Genomic DNA, 24,627 nt, shown 5'->3' on the forward strand with positions numbered 1-24,627 from the left:
CTTGAGCTATCGTAGACTCTACGGTGGCAGATACATGTACATGTATATAGGATCTTCTGTTTCGAACGAATATGTGTCGATATATACCTCCGATTACAAGTTATGATTAAATCAATGCATAACAAGGACTGGATAAAAACCGTGCTAACGCGTGTGACAATATGTACATAGTTACTGTAAGCACATAGGGTTACTATAAATACATTCTCTGTGAAAACCTTGATTATGGGGATTAAAAAATAAGTATGGGTGTTTCTATCTCTGTTTACGGTTGCCCACTTCTACAGACGGAGCTCCGGATGTATATAGTTACCCCACTATTACAGTAGGGTGACCTAGATGTATATAGTTACCCCACTATTACAGTAGGGGGACCCGGATGTGTATAGTTACCCCACTATTACAGTAGGGGGACCCGGATGTATATAGTTACCCCACTATTACAGTAGGGGGACCCGGATGTATATAGTTGCCCCGCTATTACAGTAGGGGGACCCGGATGTATATAGTTACCCCACTATTACAGTAGGGGGACCCGGATGTGTATAGTTACCCCACTATTACAGTAGGGGGACCCGGATGTATATAGTTTACCCCACTATTACAGTAGGGGACCCGGATGTATATTAGTTACACCCGCTATTACAGTAGTAGGGGACCCGGATTTGTGTCTAGTTACCCCACTATTACAAGGTAGGGGGACCCGGATGATATATTACCCCCACTATTACAGTCGGTGAACCTAGATGTTATATAGTTACCCCACTATTTACAGTAGGGGGACCCGGAACTTGTGTATAGTTACACCACTATTACAGTAGGGGGACCCGGATTGTATATAGTTACCCCACTATTTACAGTATGGGAGACCCGGATGTGTATAGTACCCCACTATTTACATTAGTGGGGACCCGGATGTACTATAGTTACCCACTATTACCAGTAGGGTGACCTAGATGTTATCATAGTTTTACCCCCACTATTACAGTAGGGGGACCCGGATGTGTATAGTTACCCCACTATTACAGTAGGGGGACCCGGATGTATATAGTTACCCCACTATTACAGTAGGGTGACCTAGATGTATATAGTTACCCCACTATTACAGTAGGGGGACCCGGATGTATATAGTTGCCCCGCTATTACAGTAGGGGGACCCGGATGTGTATAGTTGTCCAACTATTACAGTAAGAGGCCCCGAATTTGTATAGTTGTCCCACTATTACAGTAAGATGCCCCGAATTTGTATAGTTGTCCCACTAAATACAGTAAGAGGCCCCGGATGCCCACGGCTATCCCACTACTACAATATAGAACTTAACCGGATGTATTTATGGTTGTCCTACCGCTACAGTATGCAACCAAGTGTGTCTTTGGTTACATTGATACAATATTTGTATCCGTGTGCTTATGGTTGCTCCACTACTGCAGTATAGAGCCCGGATGTATTTGATTGCCCCAGTGGGTGTCTATGGTTGCCAACTACTAGAGAATAGAGCCCCAGATGATGGACCCCCGGATGTCTGTGGTTGTCCTATTGCAACCTGATACAGAATCGAGTCCCGGATGTCTTTGGTTGTCCCAACACTACAGCCCGAAGTTGCAGATGTGTGGCTACCACTACAGCACGGAGCCCCAAATGTGTGTGACTGTCCAACCACTACAATATGGAGTCCCAGATGACTGTTGATGTCCACCACTACAGTATGGAGCCCCGGATGTCTGTGTCTGTCTATCCATTACAGTATGAAGTCCCAGATGTTTGTTGATGTCCCACCACTACAATATGGAGCCCCAGATGACTGTTGATGTCCCACTACTACAGTATGAAGCCCCAGATGTTTGTTGATGTCCCACCACTACAATATGGAGCCCCAGATGACTGTTGATGTCCCACCACTACAGTATGGAGCCCCAGATGTTTGTTGATGTCCCACCACTACAATATGGAGCCCCAGATGACTGTGGATGTCCACCACTACAGTATGGAGCCCCAGATGACTGTTGATGTCCACCACTACAGTATGGAGCCCCGGATGTCTGTTGATGTCCACCACTACAGTATGGAGACCCAGATGACTGTGTCTGTCTATCCATTACAGTATGGAGTCCCAGATGACTGTGGATGTCCCACCACTACAATATGGAGCCCCGGTTGTCTGTGTCTGTCTATCCATTAGAGTATGGAGCCCCGGATGTCTGTGTCTGTCTATCCATTACAGTATGAAGTCCCACATGTTTGTTGATGTCCCACCACTACAATATGGAGCCCCAGATGACTGTTGATGTCCACCACTACAGTATGGAGCCCATGATGACTGTTGATGTCCACCACTACAGTATGGAGCCCATGATGACTGTTGATGTCCACCACTACAATATGGAGCCCCGGATGTCTGCGATGTCCCACCACTACAGTATGGAGCCCCGGATGTCTGTGTCTGTCTATCCATTACAGTATGAAGTCCCAGATGTTTGTTGATGCCCCACCACTACAATATGGAGTCCCAGATGACTGTTGATGTCCACAACTCCAATATGGAGCCCCGGATGTCTGTGATGTCCCACCACTACAGTATGGAGCCCCGGATGTCTGTGTCTGTCTATCCATTACAGTATGGAGTCCCAGATGTTTGTTGATGCCCCACCACTACAGTATGGAGTCCCAGATGACTGTTGATGTCCACCACTACAATATGGAGCCCCGGATGTCTGTGTCTGTCTATCCATTACAGTATGAAGTCCCAGATGTTTGTTGATGCCCCACCACTACAGTATGGAGCCCCAGATGACTGTGTCTGTCTATATCCATTAGAGTATGGAGCCCCGGATGTCTGTGTCTGTCTATCCATTACAGTATGGAGTCCCAGATGTCTGTGGATGTCCCACCACTACAGTATGGAGTCCCAGATGACTATTGATGTCCCACCACTACAGTATGGAGTCCCAGATGTTTGTTGATGCCCCACCACTACAGTATGGAGTCCCAGATGACTGTTGATGTCCACCACTACAATATGGAGCCCCGGATGTCTGTTGATGCCCCACCACTACAGTATGGAGCCCCGGATGTCTGTGTCTGTCTATTCATTACAGTATGGAGTCCCAGATGACTGTGGATGCCCCACCACTACAGTATGGAGTCCCAGATGACTGTTGATGTCCACCACTACAATATGGAGCCCCGGATGTCTGTGATGTCCCACCACTACAGTATGGAGCCCCGGGTGTCTGTGATGTACCACTACTACAGTATGGAGCCCCAGATGTCTGTGGATGTCCCACCACTACAGTATGGAGCCCCAGATGACTGTGGATTTCCCACCACTACAGTATGGAGCCCCGGGTGTCTGTGATGTCCCACCATTACAGTATGGAGTCCCAGATGTCTGTTGATGTTCCACTACTACAGTATGGAGCCCCGGATGTCTGTAATGTCCCACCACTACAGTATGGAGTCCCAGATGACTATTGATGTCCCACAACTACAGTATGGAGTCCCAGATGACTGTGACTGCCCCACCATTAGAGTATGGAGTCCCAGATGAATGTGGATGTCCCACCATTAGAGTATGGAGCCCCAGATGACTGTGGATTTCCCACCACTACAGCATGGAGCCCCGGGTGTCTGTGTCCCACTGGTCTGTGATGTCCCACCACTACAGTATGGAGTCCCAGATGACTGTGTCTGTCTATCCATTACAGTATGGAGTCCCAGATGTCTGTTGATGTCCACCACTACAGTATGGAGTCCCAGATGACTGTGGATTTCCCACCACTACAGTATGGAGCCCCGGATGTCTGTGAATGTTTAACCACTACAGCATGGAGCCCGGATGTGTTTAGTTGTCCCACTTCTACAGCATGGAGGCCCGGATGTGTATAGTTGCCCAACCAATACAGCATAGAGTCCGGATGTGTTAGTTGCCCCACTACTAGAGCATGGAGCCCCGGATGTGTATAGTTGCCCCTACTACAGCATAAATCCGGATGTATATAGTCGCCCCAATTCTACATCATGGAGCCCTGGATGTATATACTCGCCCCACTACTACATCATGGAGCCCGGAAGTATATAGTCGCCCCACTACTACATCATGGAGCCCCGGATGTATATAGTCTCCTCATTACTACATCATGGAGCCCCGGATGTATATAGTCGCCCCACTACTACATCATGGAGCCCCGGATGTATATATTCGCCCCGCTACTACAGCATGGAGCCCGGATGTATATACTCGCCCCACTACAACATCATGGAGCCCCGGATGTATATAGTCGCCCCACTACAACATCATGGAGCCCCGGATGTATATAGTCTCCTCACTACTACATCATGGAGCCCCGGATGTATATAGTCGCCCCACTACTACATCATGGAGTCCGGATGTATATAGTCGCCCCACTACTACATCATGGAGCCCCGGATGTATATATTCGCCCAGTACTACATCATGGAGCCCCGGATGTATATATTCGCCCCGCTACTACATCATGGAGCCCCAGATGTACATAGTCGCCCCACTACTACAGTACATACGTATACATTATATCTGTGTTTGTTACATATCCGAGTCTTATCTGTGTGGCATGGACAAATAGTAGATGAAAGGAGGTGACACAGCTTGTTTTCAAGGTTGCGGGAAAACCAGTTTCCGAGCACAAGTATTTTTTCTTCTAAATTATACTTGCATGATTAAATTTGCATTTCATGCATTTCAATAACTGTCAAATGGATTTGCTGGACGTAAAGTTCTAACCTATCGACTGCATATGTTAATACAGAATTAAAGAACCCGAGAAGCAAACTAAAAATAAGCATGAAAAGCTAAAAATGTTTACAGTACCATTTTGTAGTTTCAATGTAATTGCATTTCTATTAATGAAAAATGTGACTTTCGGTCAGCGAAAGGAAACGCTGACACCATGTATAAACAAACACGAGAAAACGCTGACACCATGTATAAACAAACACGAGAAAACGCTGACACCATCTATAAACAAACGAGAAAACACTGCTAATGTGATTGACATTGAGCAATTTATTGTGCACAGAAAAGAAAAACTGGGCACATAACTGGATTACATACACCTATAAATTAAATACAAATCATCATATATATTTATTCCGTGTCGTGAGCAGACGTTAAACTAACTGGACACGATATCACATCGGTCAGTTTTGACCATCGTAATTGGACATAACTCACCGGCAAATATCCCTACAAAATACGGTAACATGTACACATCCTGTTTTCAGAAAGACTCGTAGTGAAGACTCTGGTATGTTTCAGACCAAAAAAAAGTAAAAACCGATTAAACCATTTCAGTCTTTTACAAGGCACTAGTTATATCGCTATGACATGACGATGTCCGATTCTCGAGTCCCCTATTGTATGCAACGTGTGTTTCCAAGGAGAATGTCCACGATATATTTCCATGGATACCATCTCGGATTTCAAAGATTTTTCCTACGACACGAACTGATGACGAAGTACACAATATACATCGAACACACCCGATTCTGGATGAATGTTCAGCAATATCACTAACAAAGTCTCGAAAAACAGTAACCACCCCGGGTCTACTCCGCATCAACGATGAGTGGCGCGATGTACGGGGAGTGGTGAATCCCGAAGCTGTAGTTAGGAGCTGCCCTTTTGTTGATTCTGACCGTCTCCGGGGAGTGAGCCCCTGGGCCGGGTTTCTGTGTACTATCTCCGGGCATGGCATTGCGCGCGGTCATACTATACATCGGAGCCTTGTTTTTGTACGTACCAGGTGTGGTTGTTTTGTAAGTTCCGGGCCCGGGAGCCCCGGCAAGGTCTTCGCTAAAGTGGCCCCTGTTTTGGCGAGACTTCATGGAATATATTGGTGCCTGTGTCTTGCTGCTCTGTACGGTTTTACCAGTCATAGGTGGGAGAGAGTAGTGGTTAGGAGCGGGCACGTTATCCGTCCTTCGGTTCCGATGTCGGGCACCGAAGCTGTACGCAGCAGGACGGAAGTGGGCTTGAGGTCCAACATGTTCAGGGCTGTATGCCCCAGGTCCGGGGACATTGAAGGTGGTGAGTTCCCTCTGGCGACCGTACACGGAGTAGTGTGGAGTTCCGTCCTTACCGTCACGGTAGTACTTGGTGAGGAAGTAACAGGGGCCAGGACTACAGTCATCCGTGAACTTTCCGTGACGTGTTCCGAACGAATAAGATGACCCTTTATGATGGACACTCCGAGGGTCATGACCTTTTCCACCAATGATTCCCGGGAGGCCGTAACAGGGCCCGGGGCTACTGTACATGGCCGCTATAGGGGCCCGAGGTTTCGTATAATTGTACACCATTTTGCTAACGTTTTTCTTCCTACACTATTGCCGTAATGTACTCCAATTCACAGTTCTATTTTTCAAAAACACGAAATTCAGTTCATATTTCTTACGTATCTTTTCCAAATCACAAAAAATACTTCTTCAATATCTTAGTGAAGATGATTCCTTGACGAGAAATATAAGTGTCGGTTGTGTTAGCTCCTTGTCGTGTGTTTAGACCATAATGTCTGATGTTTGACACTCAAAGCCGGTATCCTAGGTAAGGAACACACTAGAACGCTCCACACTTGGAAAGTTCGATATATACATGGACTCTATACATAATTAATCGCCAACCGTTAGCAGTCTGACAAATGAATGTTGGCGCGGTGCCTTACCAATTTCTATAGTCCGTCTATCAGCCATTCTGTACTTTTCGATATAGTGGAGTTTTTATCGGGTATTTGGTTAGACCCAATTCAAAAGAAGTGTCTGCGCATGAGTTATCGATAAAATTGTATTTGGTATTATATTTTTCAATGGTTATCAAAGTGTGAGATCTGTAGATTGGTAACCAGTTAAATATACTAGACATATCCCATGGAAGAGCCAGTAAGCATGTCGGATTGTTTGACTGTTGAACAGTGACACGGTTAGGGTGACCAAATTAAGCCAGGGGAAACAGAGCTCTGTTACCAACACAAAGATGTATATATACTTTATATGATTTTTTATAGAAAGCTCAATATATTGACGGACAATCGCCCATTGGCTGATTGATACAATGTAGGTATTACTGTCTTTCACTTAAGGTGGTAGTTCTCTTCTATATTTCAATGTATAAGTAATGTTACATGTAAATAATCAACATAAATATTTTATAACTAGTACCTAGAGTAGATATCGTGTAGTCAGCATATTTTAAACACTACAATATATAAATGTACATATTACAATTAATATATCACATTTCAAACCGGACTGTAGGCGGAGGCTGTACGTATAGCGATACAGGAGACCGTTAATTATTGTCTGTTCAGTCGCGGAACATATATATGACCTATTGTCTCGTATTCATTGATATGTCAATACCATGAGTATAAAACCCTTTACAACTAACACAATAGGTGGACCAACACATTGTACGGAGTTCATCATAATTAAAAAAAATGTCTTTCATGTAGATCAACGGGGATTTTGTTTGGAATTAGACAAGATTTATACAGCGGTGAGGGGTGGGCGAGGTTCCGGGGATGTTTTGGGTGTATGATAGACATTTCCCCGTACAGCGGTGAGGGGTGAGCGAGGTTCCGGGGTTGGTAGGGATGTATGATAGACATTTCCCCGTACAGCGGTGAGGTGTGGGCGAGGTTCCGGGGATGGTAGGGGTGTATGATAGACATTTCCCCGTACAGCGGTGAGGGGTGGGCGAGGTTCCGGGGATGGTAGGGGTGTGTGATAGACATTTCCCCGTACAGCGGTGAGGGGTGAGCGAGGTTCCGGGGATGGTAGGGGTGTGTGATAGACATTTCCCCGTACAGCGGTGAGGGGTGGGCGAGGTTCCGGGGATGGTAGGGGTGTGTGATAGACATTTCCCCGGACAGCGGTGAGGGGTGGGCGAGGTTCCAGGATGGTAGGGGTGTGTGATAGACATTTCCCCGTACAGCGGTGAGGGGTGGGCGAGGTTCCGGGGATGGTAGAGGTGTGTGATAGACATTTCCCCGTACAGCGGTGAGGGGTGAGCGAGGTTCCGGGGATGGTAGGGGTGTGTGATAGACATTTCCCCGTACAGCGGTGAGGGGTGGGCGATGTTCCGGGGATGGTAGGGGTGTGTGATAGACATTTCCCCGTACAGCGGTGAGGGGTGGGCGAGGTTCCGGGGATGGTAGGGGTGTGTGATAGACATTTCCCCGGACAGCGGTGAGGGGTGGGCGAGGTTCCGGGGATGGTAGGGGTGTGTGATAGACATTTCCCCGTACAGCGGTGAGGGGTGTGCGAGGTTCCGGGGATGGTAGGGGTGTGTGATAGACATTTCCCCGTACAGCGGTGAGGGGTGTGCGAGGTTCCGGGGATGGTAGGGGTGTGTGATAGACATTTCCCCGGACAGCGGTGAGGGGTGGGCGAGGTTCCGGGGATGGTAGGGGTGTGTGATAGACATTTCCCCGTACAGCGGTGAGGGGTGGGCGAGGTTCCGGGGATGGTAGGGGTGTGTGATAGACATTTCCCCGTACAGCGGTGAGGGGTGGGCGAGGTTCCGGGGATGGTAGGGGTGTGTGATAGACATTTCCCCGTACAGCGGTGAGGGGTGTGCGAGGTTCCAGGGATGTTTTGGGTGTATGATAGACATTTCCCCGTACAGCGGTGAGGGGTGGGCGAGGTTCCGGGGATGGTAGGGGTGTGTGATAGACATTTCCCCGTACAGCGGTGAGGGATGGGCGAGGTTCCGGGGATGGTAGGGGTGTGTGATAGACATTTCCCCGTACAGCGGTGAGGGGTGGGCGAGGTTCCGGGGATGGTAGGGGTGTGTGATAGACATTTCCCCGTACAGCGGTGAGGGGTGGGCGAGGTTCAGGGGATGGTAGGGGTGTGTGATAGACATTTCCCCGTACAGCGGTGAGGGGTGGGCGAGGTTCCGGGGATGGTAGGGGTGTGTGATAGACATTTCCCCGTACAGCGGTGAGGGGTGGGCGAGGTTCCGGGGATGTTTTGGGTGTATGATAGACATTTCCCCGTACAGCGGTGAGGGGTGGGCGAGGTTCCGGGGATGGTAGGGGTGTGTGATAGACATTTCCCCGGACAGCGGTGAGGGGTGTGCGAGGTTCCAGGGATGTTTTGAGTGTATGATAGACATTTCCCCGTACAGCGGTGAGGGATGGGCGGGGTTCCGGGGATGGTAGGGGTGTATGATAGACATTTCCCCGTACAGCGGTGAGGGGTGGGCGAAGTCTCCATATATAGTCCGGAAGTCCGATATATAAATCAAGGCTACATAGATTAAGCACGGAAATCTCGTAATATGTGAGGCACGTGGATTATTAATCGTTTACCCTTAAGTTTCAATGAAGGTTTATATATTTACCAGGAATGCTTTGTCTTTGTCTAGTCGTTTGTTGGTTGAATGCTACACATTGGTTTCATACTTATGGTTCACATTACGCTTTTGTTGATAGTTAAACTTGAAGAGAGTTGAAATTATCAACGCATAATACGACAATTTAAAAACTTTACCAACTTTTATTTAACACCATGCAACAATCTTCTAAAATAACATCATCCACCGGATTGTATCATAATCCCACGTACGATATATCATATCTTCTTACTCATCATCACCCAACATATCGTCATCTAACTTATCAACATCTAACATATTATCATCTGTCTCATCATCATCTAACATATCATCAGCTGTCTCATCATCATATAACATATCATCAACTAACCCATCATCATCTAACAGATCATCATTTTACTAATCATCTAACATATCATCATCTGACTCATCATCACCCAACATATCATCAGCTGTCTCATCATCATATAACATATCATCAACTAACCCATCATCATCTAACAGATCATCATTTTACTAATCATCTAACATATCGTCATCTGTCTCATCATCATCTATCATATTATCATCTAACTCTTTATCATCGAACATACCATCATCTAACTCATTATCATATAACATATCATCTAACTAATCATCATCAAACATATCATCTAATTCATCATCACCTAATATATTATCATCCAAGTATCAACGTATCATAAGAAATATCATCATCAGTTATATCATGTAGGTTATCATAAACACTATATATTATCATCGAACATATAATAATCAAACTTATGATCCAACATTAAACCATCAAAAATTAACTCGGACTTTCGGACTATTGGGCCGTCGGACTATCGGACCTCCGGAGTAATGGAGTGACGGTAAAAGTGAGCGGACACCTTACTTCCGAATGAGTCAAGCCTTACCGGTTCAGCGGAGTGATGGACCGGAAGGGGTACACTTCCTGGAGTCAGATGTTGCTCCGTGCAGTGGAAGGACTCGGGCATGACCCGTTTTCTGTGGATGGGTTGACGGGGAGGGGATTTAGACATGACCCTGTGCAGCGGATGGGTGGACGGAGAAAGGGTATCACTTCCGGGAGGTGGCTGGGGGTTTGTTGGAGTGTCAGATTTGACCCATATATGGATTACTGGAAGGGGGTATCCCTTCATGAGGAATCGGACATGGCTCCGCTCAGGTGAGGGGTTGACCCTGGTGAGGGGGGTATCCCTTCATGAGGAATCGGACATGGCTCCGCTCAGGGGGTTGACTCTGGTGAGGGGGTAATCATTCAGGAGGAGTCGGACATGGGTCTGCTCAGGTGAGGGGTTGACTGTGGTGAGGGGGTAATCCAGGAGAGTCGGACATGGCTCCGCTCAGGTGTGGGGTTGAGGGGAGGGTTTTCACCTGACTCGTACAACGAAACGCATTGATGGACGGTAAGGGATAAAAAAAATTGTAAAAAACATCAGCTACTGCAATACCCTCATCACGTTCGGCTGGTCAATACATTTACATGTTCACAGCTTTACCATGGTGGTATGTATTTTCTAACTAGGACCAGACCGAAGGGATTAGGGGGTTCAAGTTCAATGTTACCAAAAAGCCCTGAGGCCTATAAGTATACAAGATATATAACATTTAACATTATACGCAATAAAGATGTTGAGGGGTAGAGGCTAAGGGGTGGTGTGTTGGCGAGTGGGGGTCGGGGATAGCACTGATGAAAACAAATACAGGTTAGTTGAATGAGAATTAGATTTTATGAAGTATACATATACTAGCATAACGTAAAAGGTACCAGAAATAGATTTGGAAAGTGTACGTGTACACACACACACACCTGGCGGACATGTTACAATCGTACGTGATAGTACATAGATGCACGTCCTTGGTTAGTCATCCAAGGTTAAAAAAAAACAAGGATACAATTCAATTACTGTGTTTAATTTAATAAATTATTTAACTCACCAATATGCTAATATTGTTACTCACTGTCGCTAAATAATTTCACTAAAACCAGAACAAGTTATACGCTACATTACATGGTTTCTAAATGATTTTTTTGTTAAATTCATCATGAACGAAATTGTAGACCACCTTATAACACAGTGACGACCCTTGTCTATTCGTTTGACCATCGAATCAATAGTTGATACACACATACAGGTATTTGTGTATACACATGTGAATGTCCTAATAGGTAAAGTAAATTCGTTTTAAATCAACAAATCAATTGAGATCGGTGGAATTTCTTTTGTGGTGTGTTTTCAAGACCGGTATATAATCTCGACCATAAAGGTGAGAGCGAGTTTCCCGTGCGCTACCCTCGCCAACCCAGACTGTACTAAGTGTATAAGCGGACTGCCCGCTTCCGTTGAGCTAATCTTCCTACGTTGCTAGGAGCGTAACCAATCAAACGACAGATATTCCATTTTCCAGAGCGACGGTTGTATAAAAGCAAGCGAGAAGTTATACCATGTATCGGAGGTACCTAGACCAGCTAAACACACAAACTAGTCAGCTCATCTCGGAACAGCAGCAAATTACACAAAAAACAAAAATGTCGGCCGAGCCAGAATACAAGAAAATCCCAGTGGCTGAGTTATGGGCGAAACTTCAGGCAGCAAAAGATTGTAAATCTTTATTGAAAAAGCATCTTACCCAGGAAAGATATGATGCTTTGAAGGATTTGAAAACAAGCATTGGCGGTGACCTTGGGGATTGTATCCAGTCAGGTGAGGGACGTGAATTGCGTGCGTGTGTGTGCGAGTGCGTTTTACAAATTTGGAAATGTGATGTGATGTTCGCGCATTGCGCAAGAACTGATATACAGCGGAATGTGTTCCAACTTGTGTAGATAAGGCAATGATCCGGACCCATAGCTTTGCTGAAGAAACGTGGAAAAGTATAATGTGAGGGAAATATTCTGAGAAAAATAATGTTTAAAAAGAGAACTACATTGTACTTTGACTGTGAAATTAGTTTAAAACAACAGATGGATTAAAATATTATGTCGACATTCGATTACAATGCACAAGGAATACGTATTATTGGAAGTTTTTTAATGTAATATTTTTCTTACAACAAATGGTAACTAAACTGTGCTGTATATTTTGTGACTTTTTGTCCTCTCAATGATTTAAGTCTGTTAGAGTTATTTCCCCTCAATAGTTTTACAGAAACTTAGTAAAAACACTTGGAAATGCGAATAAAACACGTATGAAACTACCATGGACGGAAGTCTGTGATTATGAACATGTCCTCATGTTTAGATATAATGTTTATAATTTAAAGGTAAATAATTTTACATGTATTTTAACAGGTGCCTGTAGGGGACTGCATTGGGCCTCGATTGAAAATTTGTTGCCCTGTATTTTACCTGACCTTGGAAATGCACCACACAAGTGACAGCAAAGGTCCAAAACCAACTAGAATATCTAAGATTAATACATATAAAATGTATTATGATGATGATAATTTATAAGTCATTCAGTCAAAGTAAAATCTCTTAAATGCATGCTACATACATTATGTTCACCGAATTTTCCCATTTTCAGAAAAGATACTGACAATTTTTTTCCCACTTTCGGACTGGGTCAAATTTCAAGAATACCTGGCAAAATACGGGTTTTGAGAGTACATGTATACAGTCACAGTAACCACACTGTGTAATGAATTATGATATACACCGATAAAATTTCTCGAACAAAATCGATAAGGAGACTGCATAATAGTGAAAATTTGTATCAATATAATATTTGTATCTAAATTAACTTTAATCATAGTTATTTTTTCATTTGTTTCAAATTAAGCTTTAGATGTGAAAAAAAAATTGTTTTCTGAAAATTTGTTTTGCAATGACTCGATCATCATGTTTGGAAAAACCACCACAAAATTGCCTATCATAAACCAGCCGGTCCGAGTATGGATTCGTTACCTAAAATTGCTTAAACAGTAAATCTTTCAATATGTTATTTAAAGTTGCATTGATTTATGACGGTTTCACTAAAATATTTTTACTGAAAGCAATTTGCTACTTAAAAACTTGCTGTTGCTCCATCAGAAGTATTGCATCGATTTTGGTACTTTCCCATGTCCAGATAAATCTTATTTTGGCATTAGTATGGTGTTTCATGATTGAATAAATGCGACTTGGATACAAAAAATTTAAAGAGTTGAGTTTAAAGTGATTTTGGATTTTTTTTAGCAATAAAGTTATACCTCAATTGGCATGAAATTGTAATAGGCATTGGTGGTATTATTGTTGTAATGTACTTTGTGTGTGTAGACTAGGGTTGTACCAGGCTCTCACTATATGTCCCAACCCCACTCCTATCATTTTTTAATTACATGGATTCATTTCCATGTATATATGTTTATATTATCTCCTGTTCAATACCACTAAAACAAGGCACATCCTTAAATGACCCTGGCTGTTAATAGGACGTTGAAAAAAATAAACCAAACCAAACCAATATTAAACCAATACCACCAAGTTTGAGATTGTTATAGAAAATGTATATTTATATCCCCATTCCCACTCGGTAGATGATCATGTAACATACCAAGTGTATATGGCACATCACTAGAAGTAAGGAGATACTTAAAAATTAAAGACGTTGAGAACTATGAACTAATGAGTTAGTAATGAAGGAGTTTATTCATTATAAGAGTTGCTTTCCTCTGGTTATTTTGTTTTTTCTTTTGTCAAATTGATTGTTCAGTAAAACTATATAGATACGAGTAATGATACGCTTCCCTAAGATAAGATATGTATCGTGATAATCATCTCACGATACAATGTGTATCGCGCTACATTTATTTTGCAAATAATCAATGAAATAATTTAACACCATCTGTTTCAGTTACACGGAACTAAAAATGTTTCCAAATATGTGATTTAAATGAAATAGGCAGTTCTTTCCATTCTTAACAGTCACTTGATGAAAATACTTCTGCTACCATGTTGGTTTTGGGTGATACTAATTAGGCTTATTACCACGCAGAAACCGATAATGATCTGATCCATACGCATGCAAACATGGGTATTCCTGTCATGTAAGAAATGAGAAAAATAAATCTGAACTGAATCATGCCATTTACACCGCGATGTATTGTCCCCACGGATCACTGTTGTAGCACCAATAGATATGTTTACAATTATTGGCAAGTGGAGGAAGGGCATTCAGTTGTTGATCCTGGATTCTTATTGTCATTTTTGGTTTCAACTTAAACATGTACAGTGCACTCCAATTTCAAATGGGGTTTATACCCATTTTATATATGTAAATTAGACTGACCTTCTTCAGCTAGAAATAGAAATAAGATTTATAATTGATAATTATTGATCTCTTGGATATATCTCATTGTAGAGTTTCAAAGTAAGGGCAGATAATCAAGTGTGCAATTTACAAAAACTTTTGGGCTGATAGCCAGTGAGACTTGTTTCAATTTTGAGTTGGATATTAAAGTAAACACCAGTTTTAAACATCAAAGATTCATATGCATTTTCAGCTGTATTCCTTATTATGAAGTGAACAATTTAAAAAAAAGTCTTTGAAAATTATTTAACATTTGTCCAAATTTGCAAAAATATGATTAAATAATTAAAATGTGATTTTTAAAAGAAAGTTGGAATACAAAACAGGACAGTGCAGTACAGTAAGCTAAGTAACTTATGATTGGATTTGCCTATATATGTCCATTTAGCATTATCAACCATAACTGCCAACTGAAAACAGTTCATGATCAATGCTCAAATGTTTTGTGTTCAGATTGTCTAAAAATATGCAATTTGTCACTACTGTCACTACTGACTATTAATTCATTTAGCATATGCAAGAATGTATGTAAAGATGCCAAGAGATTATTTTCAAATTGACGGTTTAATTAACATTAATACCTGGTGTTTAGAAACATATCTTTTTCCATGTATTTCTAGGATGCCTGAACTTGGACAGTGGAGTTGGTATTTACGCTTGCGACCCTGAAGGTTACGATACCTTTGCCCCTGTTCTCGATGCAGTCATTATGGACTACCATAAGGTCAAAAAGGTGGAGCACCCTGCTCCAGACTTTGGTGACTTGGACAACTTGGACTTGGGCAATCTGGACCCTGACAATGAGATGATTGTCAGTACCCGTGTCCGCGTGGGTAGGAGTCACTCCGGGTTCCCATTCCCACCTGCTGCTACCAAGGATGTAAGTTGTTAAAAATGATTGTTATCATCAGAAATACTATTGATTAAAGGAATATTTTCCTTAAGTTTTGATTTCATCAGATGTTTTTTGTCAAAAATGTACAAAAGTATCTACTCATGAAGAAAAGATATTTGATTGATGGAAATAAAATTCTTCATAGATCTAGCTAGATCAATTTACAACTGCTTGTATGGCCCTGATTGTGTCATAACTGATTTGTATTTTATTATGAAATATTGGTGTACATAATCAAATTGACAGAAAATACTTATAAAAAATTTTGAAACTTTGTTGATTATGCCAATAAAAAGTTCTGGCTAATAAGAGATTATTTTTGTAATGTCTCCACAATGATTGAACCCCAGGACATCTAAGACACTAACATCTTGACATCCAAAGGTTATTTTGTTGCTGCATTTTCCCACTCATTTTAGATGCTGGTTTCTGTTGGACATTAGTTTTTATACGCCCGATGAAAGACGGGACGTATTTTGTTATGTTGGCGGGCGGGTGGGTGGGCACATATGGTGTCCGGACCATAACTCCAATACTACTTGACCCAGGCTCTCCATACTTGACACAAATATACATATTGATGAGCCGGGGGGTGTCGCATACCAAAATCATGCCCCTTACCCCCGTATTTGTGGAGCTATTCCTCTTTGATGATTTTACTTGTCCGGACCATAACTCCAATACTACTTGACCCAGGCTCTCCATACTTGACACAAATATATATATTGATGAGCCGGAGTGTCGCATACCAAAATCATGCCCCTTACCCCTGTATTTGTGGAGCTATTCCTCTTTGATGATTTTACTTGTCCGGACCATAACTCCAATTCTATTCGACCCAGGCTCTCCATACTTGACACAAATATACATCTTGATGAGCCAGAGTGTCGCATACCAAAATCATGCCCCTTACCCCCGTATTTGCGGAGTTATTCCCCTTTGATGATTTTACTTCTGGCACATATGGTGTCCGGACCATATCTCCAGGACTACTCGACCCAGGCTCTCCATACTTGACACAAATGTACATCTTGATGAGCCGGAGTGTCACATACCAAAATCATGCCCCTTACCCCCGTATTTGCGGTGTTATTGCCCTTTGATGATTTTGTAATTGCTCACCATTCGGTTAATAATGGTATTAGGAGGCTGATTCTTTGCAAAGAGGTTCTTTTAATGTATATATTCTGTATATAAACATGTAAACTAAGTTTTGTGTTGTTGTGTCTAAACCAAGGTTTCCCATATTTGCAACATATATACATCTCATCATTTAAAGTTGCCCTTCGGTTTCGACTACACACCATTATGTGTATCAATATCTCCTTCCAACTTCCCAACAATGATACTTCATTTTAAAGCTTTACAACCTGTGAAACTACCCCCTTCCAAGTGTCAAATATTGCGGCGGGCGTATGCTGTGGCCCTCCAACGGGCCCTTGTTCATGTTTAAATTTGAGACTGGTTGTATAAATAAGACAAAGGAATACATAGATATAAAAAATGTTCCTTTTACATTTTGCTGTGTTGACTTTAGTCAATACAGTCATACAAAGGAAAGGAACATTTCAAACACATAACATGTTCTTTCACAAATCATTTAATAATTTATTGCAGGAAAGTAGAAAAATTGTCATTATTTTTGTATAAAAAACATTTTGGTTAATTTTCAGTTAGAGAGAATTACTTTCAAATTACCTTTTTTTCATAATTCATGTATAGGCCTAGAGCTGATAATAGGTGCTTAAATGATCTGAAAATGAAATTGTAGATTATATATGGTTAGACCAACGGTAATGCTGAATAAGTCCAATATTAATGCTGAATAAGTGATGGTAAGCCCAATATTAATGCTGAAAAAGGGATGATCAGCTCAGTACTAATGCTAAATAACTGATGGTAAGCCCAACATTAATGCTGAATAAGGGATAAGCCCAATTATATTGCTGAATATTGGATGACAAGCCCAATACTAATGCTAGATAAGTGATGGTAAACCCAATTATAATGCTAAAAAAGTGATGATAAGCCCAGTATTATATTAATAATGCTAAATAAGGGATGATAAGCCCAATATTATATATAATAATGCTAAATAAGGAATGATAAGCCCAATATTATATATAATAATGCTGAATAAGTGATGGTTAGCCCAATAATAATGCTGAATAAGAGATAAGCCCAATAATAATGGTGAATAAGAGATAAGCCCAATAATAATGGTGAATGATGGTAAGCCCAAAAATAATGCTAAATAAGGTATGATTACCCCAATAATAACGTTGAATGAATAAGTGATCACAAGCCCAATATTAATGCTGAATAAGTGATGATAAGCCCAATATTAATGCTGAATAAAGGGTAAGTCCAATATTAATGCTGAATAAGGGATAAGTCCAATATTAATGCTGAATAAGGGATAAGCCCAATATTAATGCTGAATAACGGATAAGCCCGATATTAATGCTGAATAAGGAATAAGCCCGATATTAATGTTGAATGATGGTAAGCCCGATATTAATGCTGAATAAGGGATAAGCCCGATATTAATGCTGAATAAGGAATAAGCCCAATGATAATGTTGAATGATGGTAAACCCAATGATATTGCCGAATAAGTGATGATAAGCCCAATATTAATGCTGAATAACGGATAAGCCCGATATTAATGCTGAATAAGGAATAAGCCCAATGATAATGTTGAATGATGGTAAACCCAATGATATTGCTGAATAAGTGATGACAAAATTACAGGATAGGTGCCTTTTTAGTATTTAGTCCCTTAATTTAAAATATTGATGTGAAAAAAAATTCTTCATTTACAGCAAAGGAAGAAAATGGAAGAAAAGACCATTGCAGCTCTAGAAACCCTGGATGGGGATCTTGCTGGCAAATACTTCTCCCTAGAGACAATGTCCAAGGACGACGAGAAACAGCTTATTGCTGATCATTTCCTCTTCAAGAATGATGACAGGTCTGAATTTTAATCTTTTATGCATGCTTTAATCATACTTCCTGCAAATAAGATTCAGCAGATATTATATCGGAGTTCATAAAACCACGGATAGAACTAAAAACCCTGTCTGTATTTTCATGCACCATTTACACTGAAGGCCGTTTTTACATTGTGAATTGGATTTTATTGCAACTTGGAAAAACCTGATATTAGACATTATAACTGACACAATACAAGCTTGCATGTTGGATTATAATCTGACCCAACACAAACACATGCAACACAATTTCAAATGATGCAAACTTATACAACTACTTGCTTTACTTTAGGTTTTTGAGGGAAGCTGGAGGTTACAACTTCTGGCCCGTTGGTCGCGGTATCTACTTCAGTACGGACAAGAAGTTCCTTACTTGGATCAACGAGGAGGACCATCTCCGTTTTATCTCTATGCAGATGGGTGGTGACCTCGGTGCTGTATACAAGAGACTTATCAAAGTAAGGCCCAAGCTGAATAAGCTTGCATCAATTCCATAGTTCTTCAAGTGTATAACTGATGAAATGTCAATTATGTTAGATTAAATACAGATAACAACTCAATAAGTTACATAAAAATAAACAGGTTTTGTTAGAATTATCCTTTTGGTAAGTATATAAAACAGCACAACTATTCTTGTCATCCTCTGAAGTTAATTAGATCAGATACTTCAATATTTATTATAAATCTATCTTAACAATGAGTTTACTTTTGGGTACAGTAAAACCCTGTTATATTGCCACCCTTTATACCAACAAACTCGCGTATCACCATGAATTTATTCAGAACGGATTTCCTCCCATGCTAATGCACCTGTTTTACTGCCAAACTCGCATACCGCCATCCACCATCATATTTCAACAACAAACGGTGAAAATAGTATCATCTTGACCTCGTTAACATCGCCAAATTGAGTCCGGAAGGACGTGTTTATTTAAGGAATAAACTGTCTTTTTTTGGTGTCTATGGTCGATAAATAGATGCCAGAGCTTTGCAAACAAACGTCATATATATGACACGACCATGTAAATATGTTATTGTTACGTGATTGACTGCCGACTGACAGATAATTAGCTGTACACACCATGAGCGGGTGTACACACATGAAATCAATGAACCATGGCTATTGCTTTGTGGTCTTTCCTTAGGAAAGTTTCGTTAATTATGATGAATAAAACTCACTTTTGTGATAATGCTTCACGTTTTGTTAAAGTATCATGGAACTCTGTTACTCCAGAGACAAGAGTAAGATGTTGGATACACAGAGGTATCATACCACGTAATGACAATGTTAACAATAACTGGAAACCCCAGACAAAGTTCGAAAAACATTACTCACGCGAGTTAATGATGAAACGTCAAATTTCTAGAACACAAGCATTCTACAGCTGAATGGGACAATCAGAAATGTTTATCTCTTCAACAGTTTGTTTTGTCAGTTTGTCAGTTGAAGGCAAAACAGACAACAATTGGTACGTTTTTTCGGCGCTGGGTAGAACATGCACACAGTTAAACGAGGTAACAGTGAAAATCATGTTACGATTACTAGATCATGTGATGCAAATTACTATGACATTATCTGGAAAATAATTTTAATTAATACTTATTTCTTATCAAAGCAGATATATGCGAAATTTGATGCAATATTTTGATATGATTAAACTGTTTTTGATTTTCAAAGTCTACAATTGTTATGGAAGCACTATTTATAGTGTTTGGACAGCAAACTTGGGTATGAGCGGCAAACCCGATATACCTCCAAACTCGTTATATGCCAAAATCACAGAGAACAGAAGGTGGTGATAAAGTCAGGTTTTACTGTAGTTTAAAATTTCAAGTTCAAAAACTGGTGTCAAAATTAAAATTTCATGTGTGCATAGCTTAATTTTGTACATAAGTAAACAATATATATGATGGACAATTTTATTGACATTTAGTATTGCCTAATGTTTTTGTTTTAAAGTCTCAATATTGTTTGATATTGATTTTACTGTCATTAAAAAAAGGAAAAAAATGACTAATACTGCACCATGTCTAATCATCACATCACTGTTTGATTCCATTAGTCATAGCATAAAAATCATTTTGATGTAAAATTTATTGAATATTATATATTAAATATATATGTATTTAATATTGTATCTATAGGGTCTAGTAAGTAATAACGGTGGAATAGTCCAATATAGGTATCGGATCCTAACATTCAATATTGTATCTGTATATATATATCATATCATCTAATAGACGACTTCCACAATGATCATGTCAAAATATTGGGCCGACTGTCACTGCGCCATTGAAACATTCTTTTTAAGAACACTGATGTGGCGCAGCGGTATAAGCTGCAGGTATTTCTGGCTAGTCGATTGGGTGACGTAGATCGCGAGTTTGAGGCCAGGTCAGGGCACGAGTCATAAAGTTGTCTTTCTTATTTGTTATATGCATATATATTATAGAATCTGTGCTCTAGATCCCATACTATGTTAAGGAATTAAATTTGAAATAGATATTGTATGAATACTCGTTCACAATTTTTTTCTGGTTGTCCTCGGTCAGTATTTTTTCTCATGTTAATAAAACGATGTATTGACCTTATGAAAAGGCTATAATTGTATCTAAAAATCTAATTCCAGGCCTTAAAGACACTAAGCCAGAAGCTTGATTTTGCTCACAACAAGAAGTGTGGTTATGTTACCTTCTGTCCCACCAACCTTGGCACCACCTGCAGGGCTAGTGTCCACATCAAGGTCCCCAAGCTGGCTGCTGCTCCATCTACCGAAGGAAACAAGAGCAAGCTGGAAGACATCTGTGCTAAATTTAATTTGCAACCCAGAGGTGAGGATGTAATAGTGTCAAATCCTGGCTTGAAGATATGAAATGGTGTTGAAACAAGAGTTAACTGGTTTCTATGGTAACACAGTTCAACCAAACATCAAATACCTTACTGGTTTCTATGGTAACACAGTTCAACCAAACATCAAATACCATACTGGTTTCTATGGTAACACAGTTCAACCAAACATCTAGTACCTTACTGGTTTCTATGGTAACACAGTTCAACCAAACATCTAGTACCTTACTGGTTTCTATGGTAACACAGTTCAACCAAACATCTAGTACCTTACTGGTTTCTATGGTAACACAGTTCAACCAAACATCTAGTACCTTACTGGTTTCTATGGTAACACAGTTCAACCAAACATCAAATACCTTACTGGTTTCTATGGTAACACAGTTCAACCAAACATCAAATACCTTACTGGTTTCTATGGTAACACAGTTCAACCAAACATCAAATACCTTACTGGTTTCTATGGTAACACAGTTCAACCAAACATCTAGTACCTTACTGGTTTCTATGGTAACACAGTTCAACCAAACATCTAGTACCTTACTGGTTTCTATGGTAACACAGTTCAACCAAACATCTAGTACCTTACTGGTTTCTATGGTAACACAGTTCAACCAAACATCAAATACCTTACTGGTTTCTATGGTAACACAGTTCAACCAAACATCTAGTACCTTACTGGTTTCTATGGTAACACAGTTCAACCAAACATCTAGTATCTTACTGGTTTTATGGTAACACAGTTCAACCAAACATTAGTACTGCTGTTTAACATACATCTAATAATTAAATATTGGTTTCTTTTGTTTTGAAAAGATGGGAAGATTACAGTTAAATACAACATGAACTTTTTTCTGCACAAACACAGAATGATACTGACATTAACAATGTTTTAATTTATTTCAGGAATCCACGGTGAGCACACAGAAAGTGTAGGAGGTGTGTATGATATCTCCAACAAGAGGAGACTGGGTCTGAGCGAGCTTGAGGCTATCATGGAAATGAAGAACGGAATTGTAGAAGTCATGAAAGCAGAGAAAGCTTTATAGACTGAACTGAATTTTGTAAAAATATTGAAGGACCCAATATGACTATGTTAAACAAATGTTATGTGTGACCAAAACTCCTAGAAAATGGTATGATATTGAATATGCTCTTGTCTAGATTGTTCTGCTGGAAAAGGGATGCTGCTGTCGATATATTTGTGTGTTACATTAACATCAGCGGTTAGAACACCTGGGATCATATTGCCTCAAGAATTTGCCTCCGATGCCGAAAATGTTCTGTTACAATCTAGATCTGTGCGCTGAATTGATACCTGCATGTTAAGACCAGTTGTGGGATCCAGGATATGGTGCAGCAGTCTAGAAAAGGTGGAAATGATTCAATATTGTCACCATTTTCCTATTCCTTTGTATATATATTTATAAACTGTTATCCTCTAGTGTGAAATCCTTATGTGGGGTCTGCTAGATCACTTTCTGGAGATCCGATTGCTGGCTTACACCCTTTCATACTCACATCCTTCCATCCAATCAGTGGAAAGCCAGCCAGATGCATACATCTGATTGGTTGGTGGCCATCAAAGGCAACAAATCTAATTGGTTGGTGGCCATGGGATGCTGATATCTGATTGGTTGATAGCCATCGGATGCACCTTGTTGTATAATGTATTTGCATAGTAATTAAAAAGCTGTGTGCCAAAATAAGCTGTGAGTAATAAATACAAAACGCATGTAGTCATTCCTGGAAATGAGACGTTAAAAAAAACAGACATTTTACAACTTATCTTCTTTTTTGCATAAAATTTTGATGACTGGTCTGTAGTTAAGTTATTTCCCTTGTCACGCAAGTTTAATCAGCAGTGACAAATCATTTGGGGAATTATGCAGGGTTTACCCTCTTTTTGTTGGTTGTTTAACTTTTTACATTAGAAAGTGTTCATATTGATCTGATAAGGGTACGACTGTGATACTGGTGTACACTGCCGGAATGTCTGGGTCTTGTCTCGCAGGGGACAGGACTTTATGGCTAGTCTTCAGTTCTAGAGTTTCTATAATATTAAATTTGATTGTGATAATCAGTTTTTGTTTTGTTTTCTATATTTATTAGAGCAATTATGGTTCTTCAACTTGTTATATTTTGCATATGACAGCAAGAAAATTGATATTTTTTCGATTTAGCCTTGTCCCATAAAATAAACAAATGAAAGGAGAAAGGTGTTGTTTTAAGCTTTTGTTGGCCTGCTGAGTATGGTATTGGTGGTATTAGGGTTGTAAACACATTACTGTAATATTAGATTTGTTTGATTAATGCAAACAAGATTTACAGATTTTGTTTGTTTTAGAGGTGTATTTTTAGTGCGACTAACTCAGTAGAGTTATTCTTATGACCGAAACAAAACAACTACGACAAAATAACAAAACCATATACTGAAGTCACATCAATAATGTACTATAAACTGACATAATTTACTGGACTCCAATACTAAAATACTTCAGTTGGAACTACTATGATGACACTGGTTTCAACAGCAATGTTATTATTTTTCCAATTGCATAACGGACATATGATTAAGAAATGTAACCTTTACTTATGGGCTGATTTGAATTCATTTTGCTTTCAACACAGCTTGGGTTTGGGGCTGCATATTAGTTACCACTAATTGGGGTTGAAATCTAATTCAAATTGCATGAAAGGCTTTATTCAGTACGAAGTTTTTAGAAAAGATCAAAATAATTGTTAACGATGCAGTTTTGGAATTATAAAAACAGACAAAACAGTAATAAGATGTATCTACATTATGTACGATCACCACCAACATGACTGGTAGACAAAGACAAATTACTACCTGAAATGAGACGTTGCAATTTCCGTGCGTGCATAAGATTAACACGTAGATAAACAGGACTCTGTAACGCCAATACAATCTTAATTGTCACGTCGGGCATATGTAACAGGTAAGTAGGGCACTATTGTTTCTGTTTACTAGCAGGATACAGATGACTGCTGAAAAAATGATAAGTTTCGGATAAACAGTACTCATGATATCGACGATGGATAGAAAACCTTCAAATCGTGAATAATTAACTTTCTTAGAATAAGGATTAAGATGTTTTCTGATGAATGTGAAAAGAACACGCAATCATAAAATCAGAAATGAGTGCGCTTCTCTTTAATGTGTAAATTATACACTTTGATCT

The 24,627-nt window shown here is 40.4% G+C and overlaps 3 protein-coding genes across 3 annotated transcripts; 1 reads left to right on the forward strand and 2 right to left on the reverse strand.

Moving 5' to 3' along the window:
• Nucleotides 1-5,022: 5,022 nt before the first annotated feature.
• Nucleotides 5,023-6,739, reverse strand: LOC117327366 (outer dense fiber protein 3-like). Its single transcript, XM_033884308.1, has one exon. The coding sequence runs from the start codon at nucleotides 6,335-6,337 to the stop codon at nucleotides 5,585-5,587; it is 753 nt and encodes a 250-aa protein (XP_033740199.1). The 5' UTR covers nucleotides 6,338-6,739; the 3' UTR covers nucleotides 5,023-5,584.
• A 769-nt stretch (nucleotides 6,740-7,508) lies between these two features.
• LOC117328335 (DNA-directed RNA polymerase II subunit RPB1-like) lies at nucleotides 7,509-9,152 on the reverse strand. Its single transcript, XM_033885862.1, has one exon. The coding sequence runs from the start codon at nucleotides 9,150-9,152 to the stop codon at nucleotides 7,509-7,511; it is 1,644 nt and encodes a 547-aa protein (XP_033741753.1).
• A 2,652-nt stretch (nucleotides 9,153-11,804) lies between these two features.
• Nucleotides 11,805-23,638, forward strand: LOC117327367 (arginine kinase Oct f 2-like). Its single transcript, XM_033884309.1, has 6 exons — nucleotides 11,805-12,103; nucleotides 15,310-15,569; nucleotides 18,409-18,557; nucleotides 18,869-19,034; nucleotides 21,207-21,408; nucleotides 22,331-23,638. The coding sequence occupies exons 1-6, from the start codon at nucleotides 11,845-11,847 to the stop codon at nucleotides 22,471-22,473; spliced, it is 1,179 nt and encodes a 392-aa protein (XP_033740200.1). The 5' UTR covers nucleotides 11,805-11,844; the 3' UTR covers nucleotides 22,474-23,638.
• The last annotated feature ends 989 nt before the right edge of the window (nucleotides 23,639-24,627 follow it).

The sequence above is a fragment of the Pecten maximus genome, chromosome 5 (assembly GCF_902652985.1).
Source record: "Pecten maximus chromosome 5, xPecMax1.1, whole genome shotgun sequence".
Taxonomy (NCBI): domain Eukaryota; kingdom Metazoa; phylum Mollusca; class Bivalvia; order Pectinida; family Pectinidae; genus Pecten; species Pecten maximus.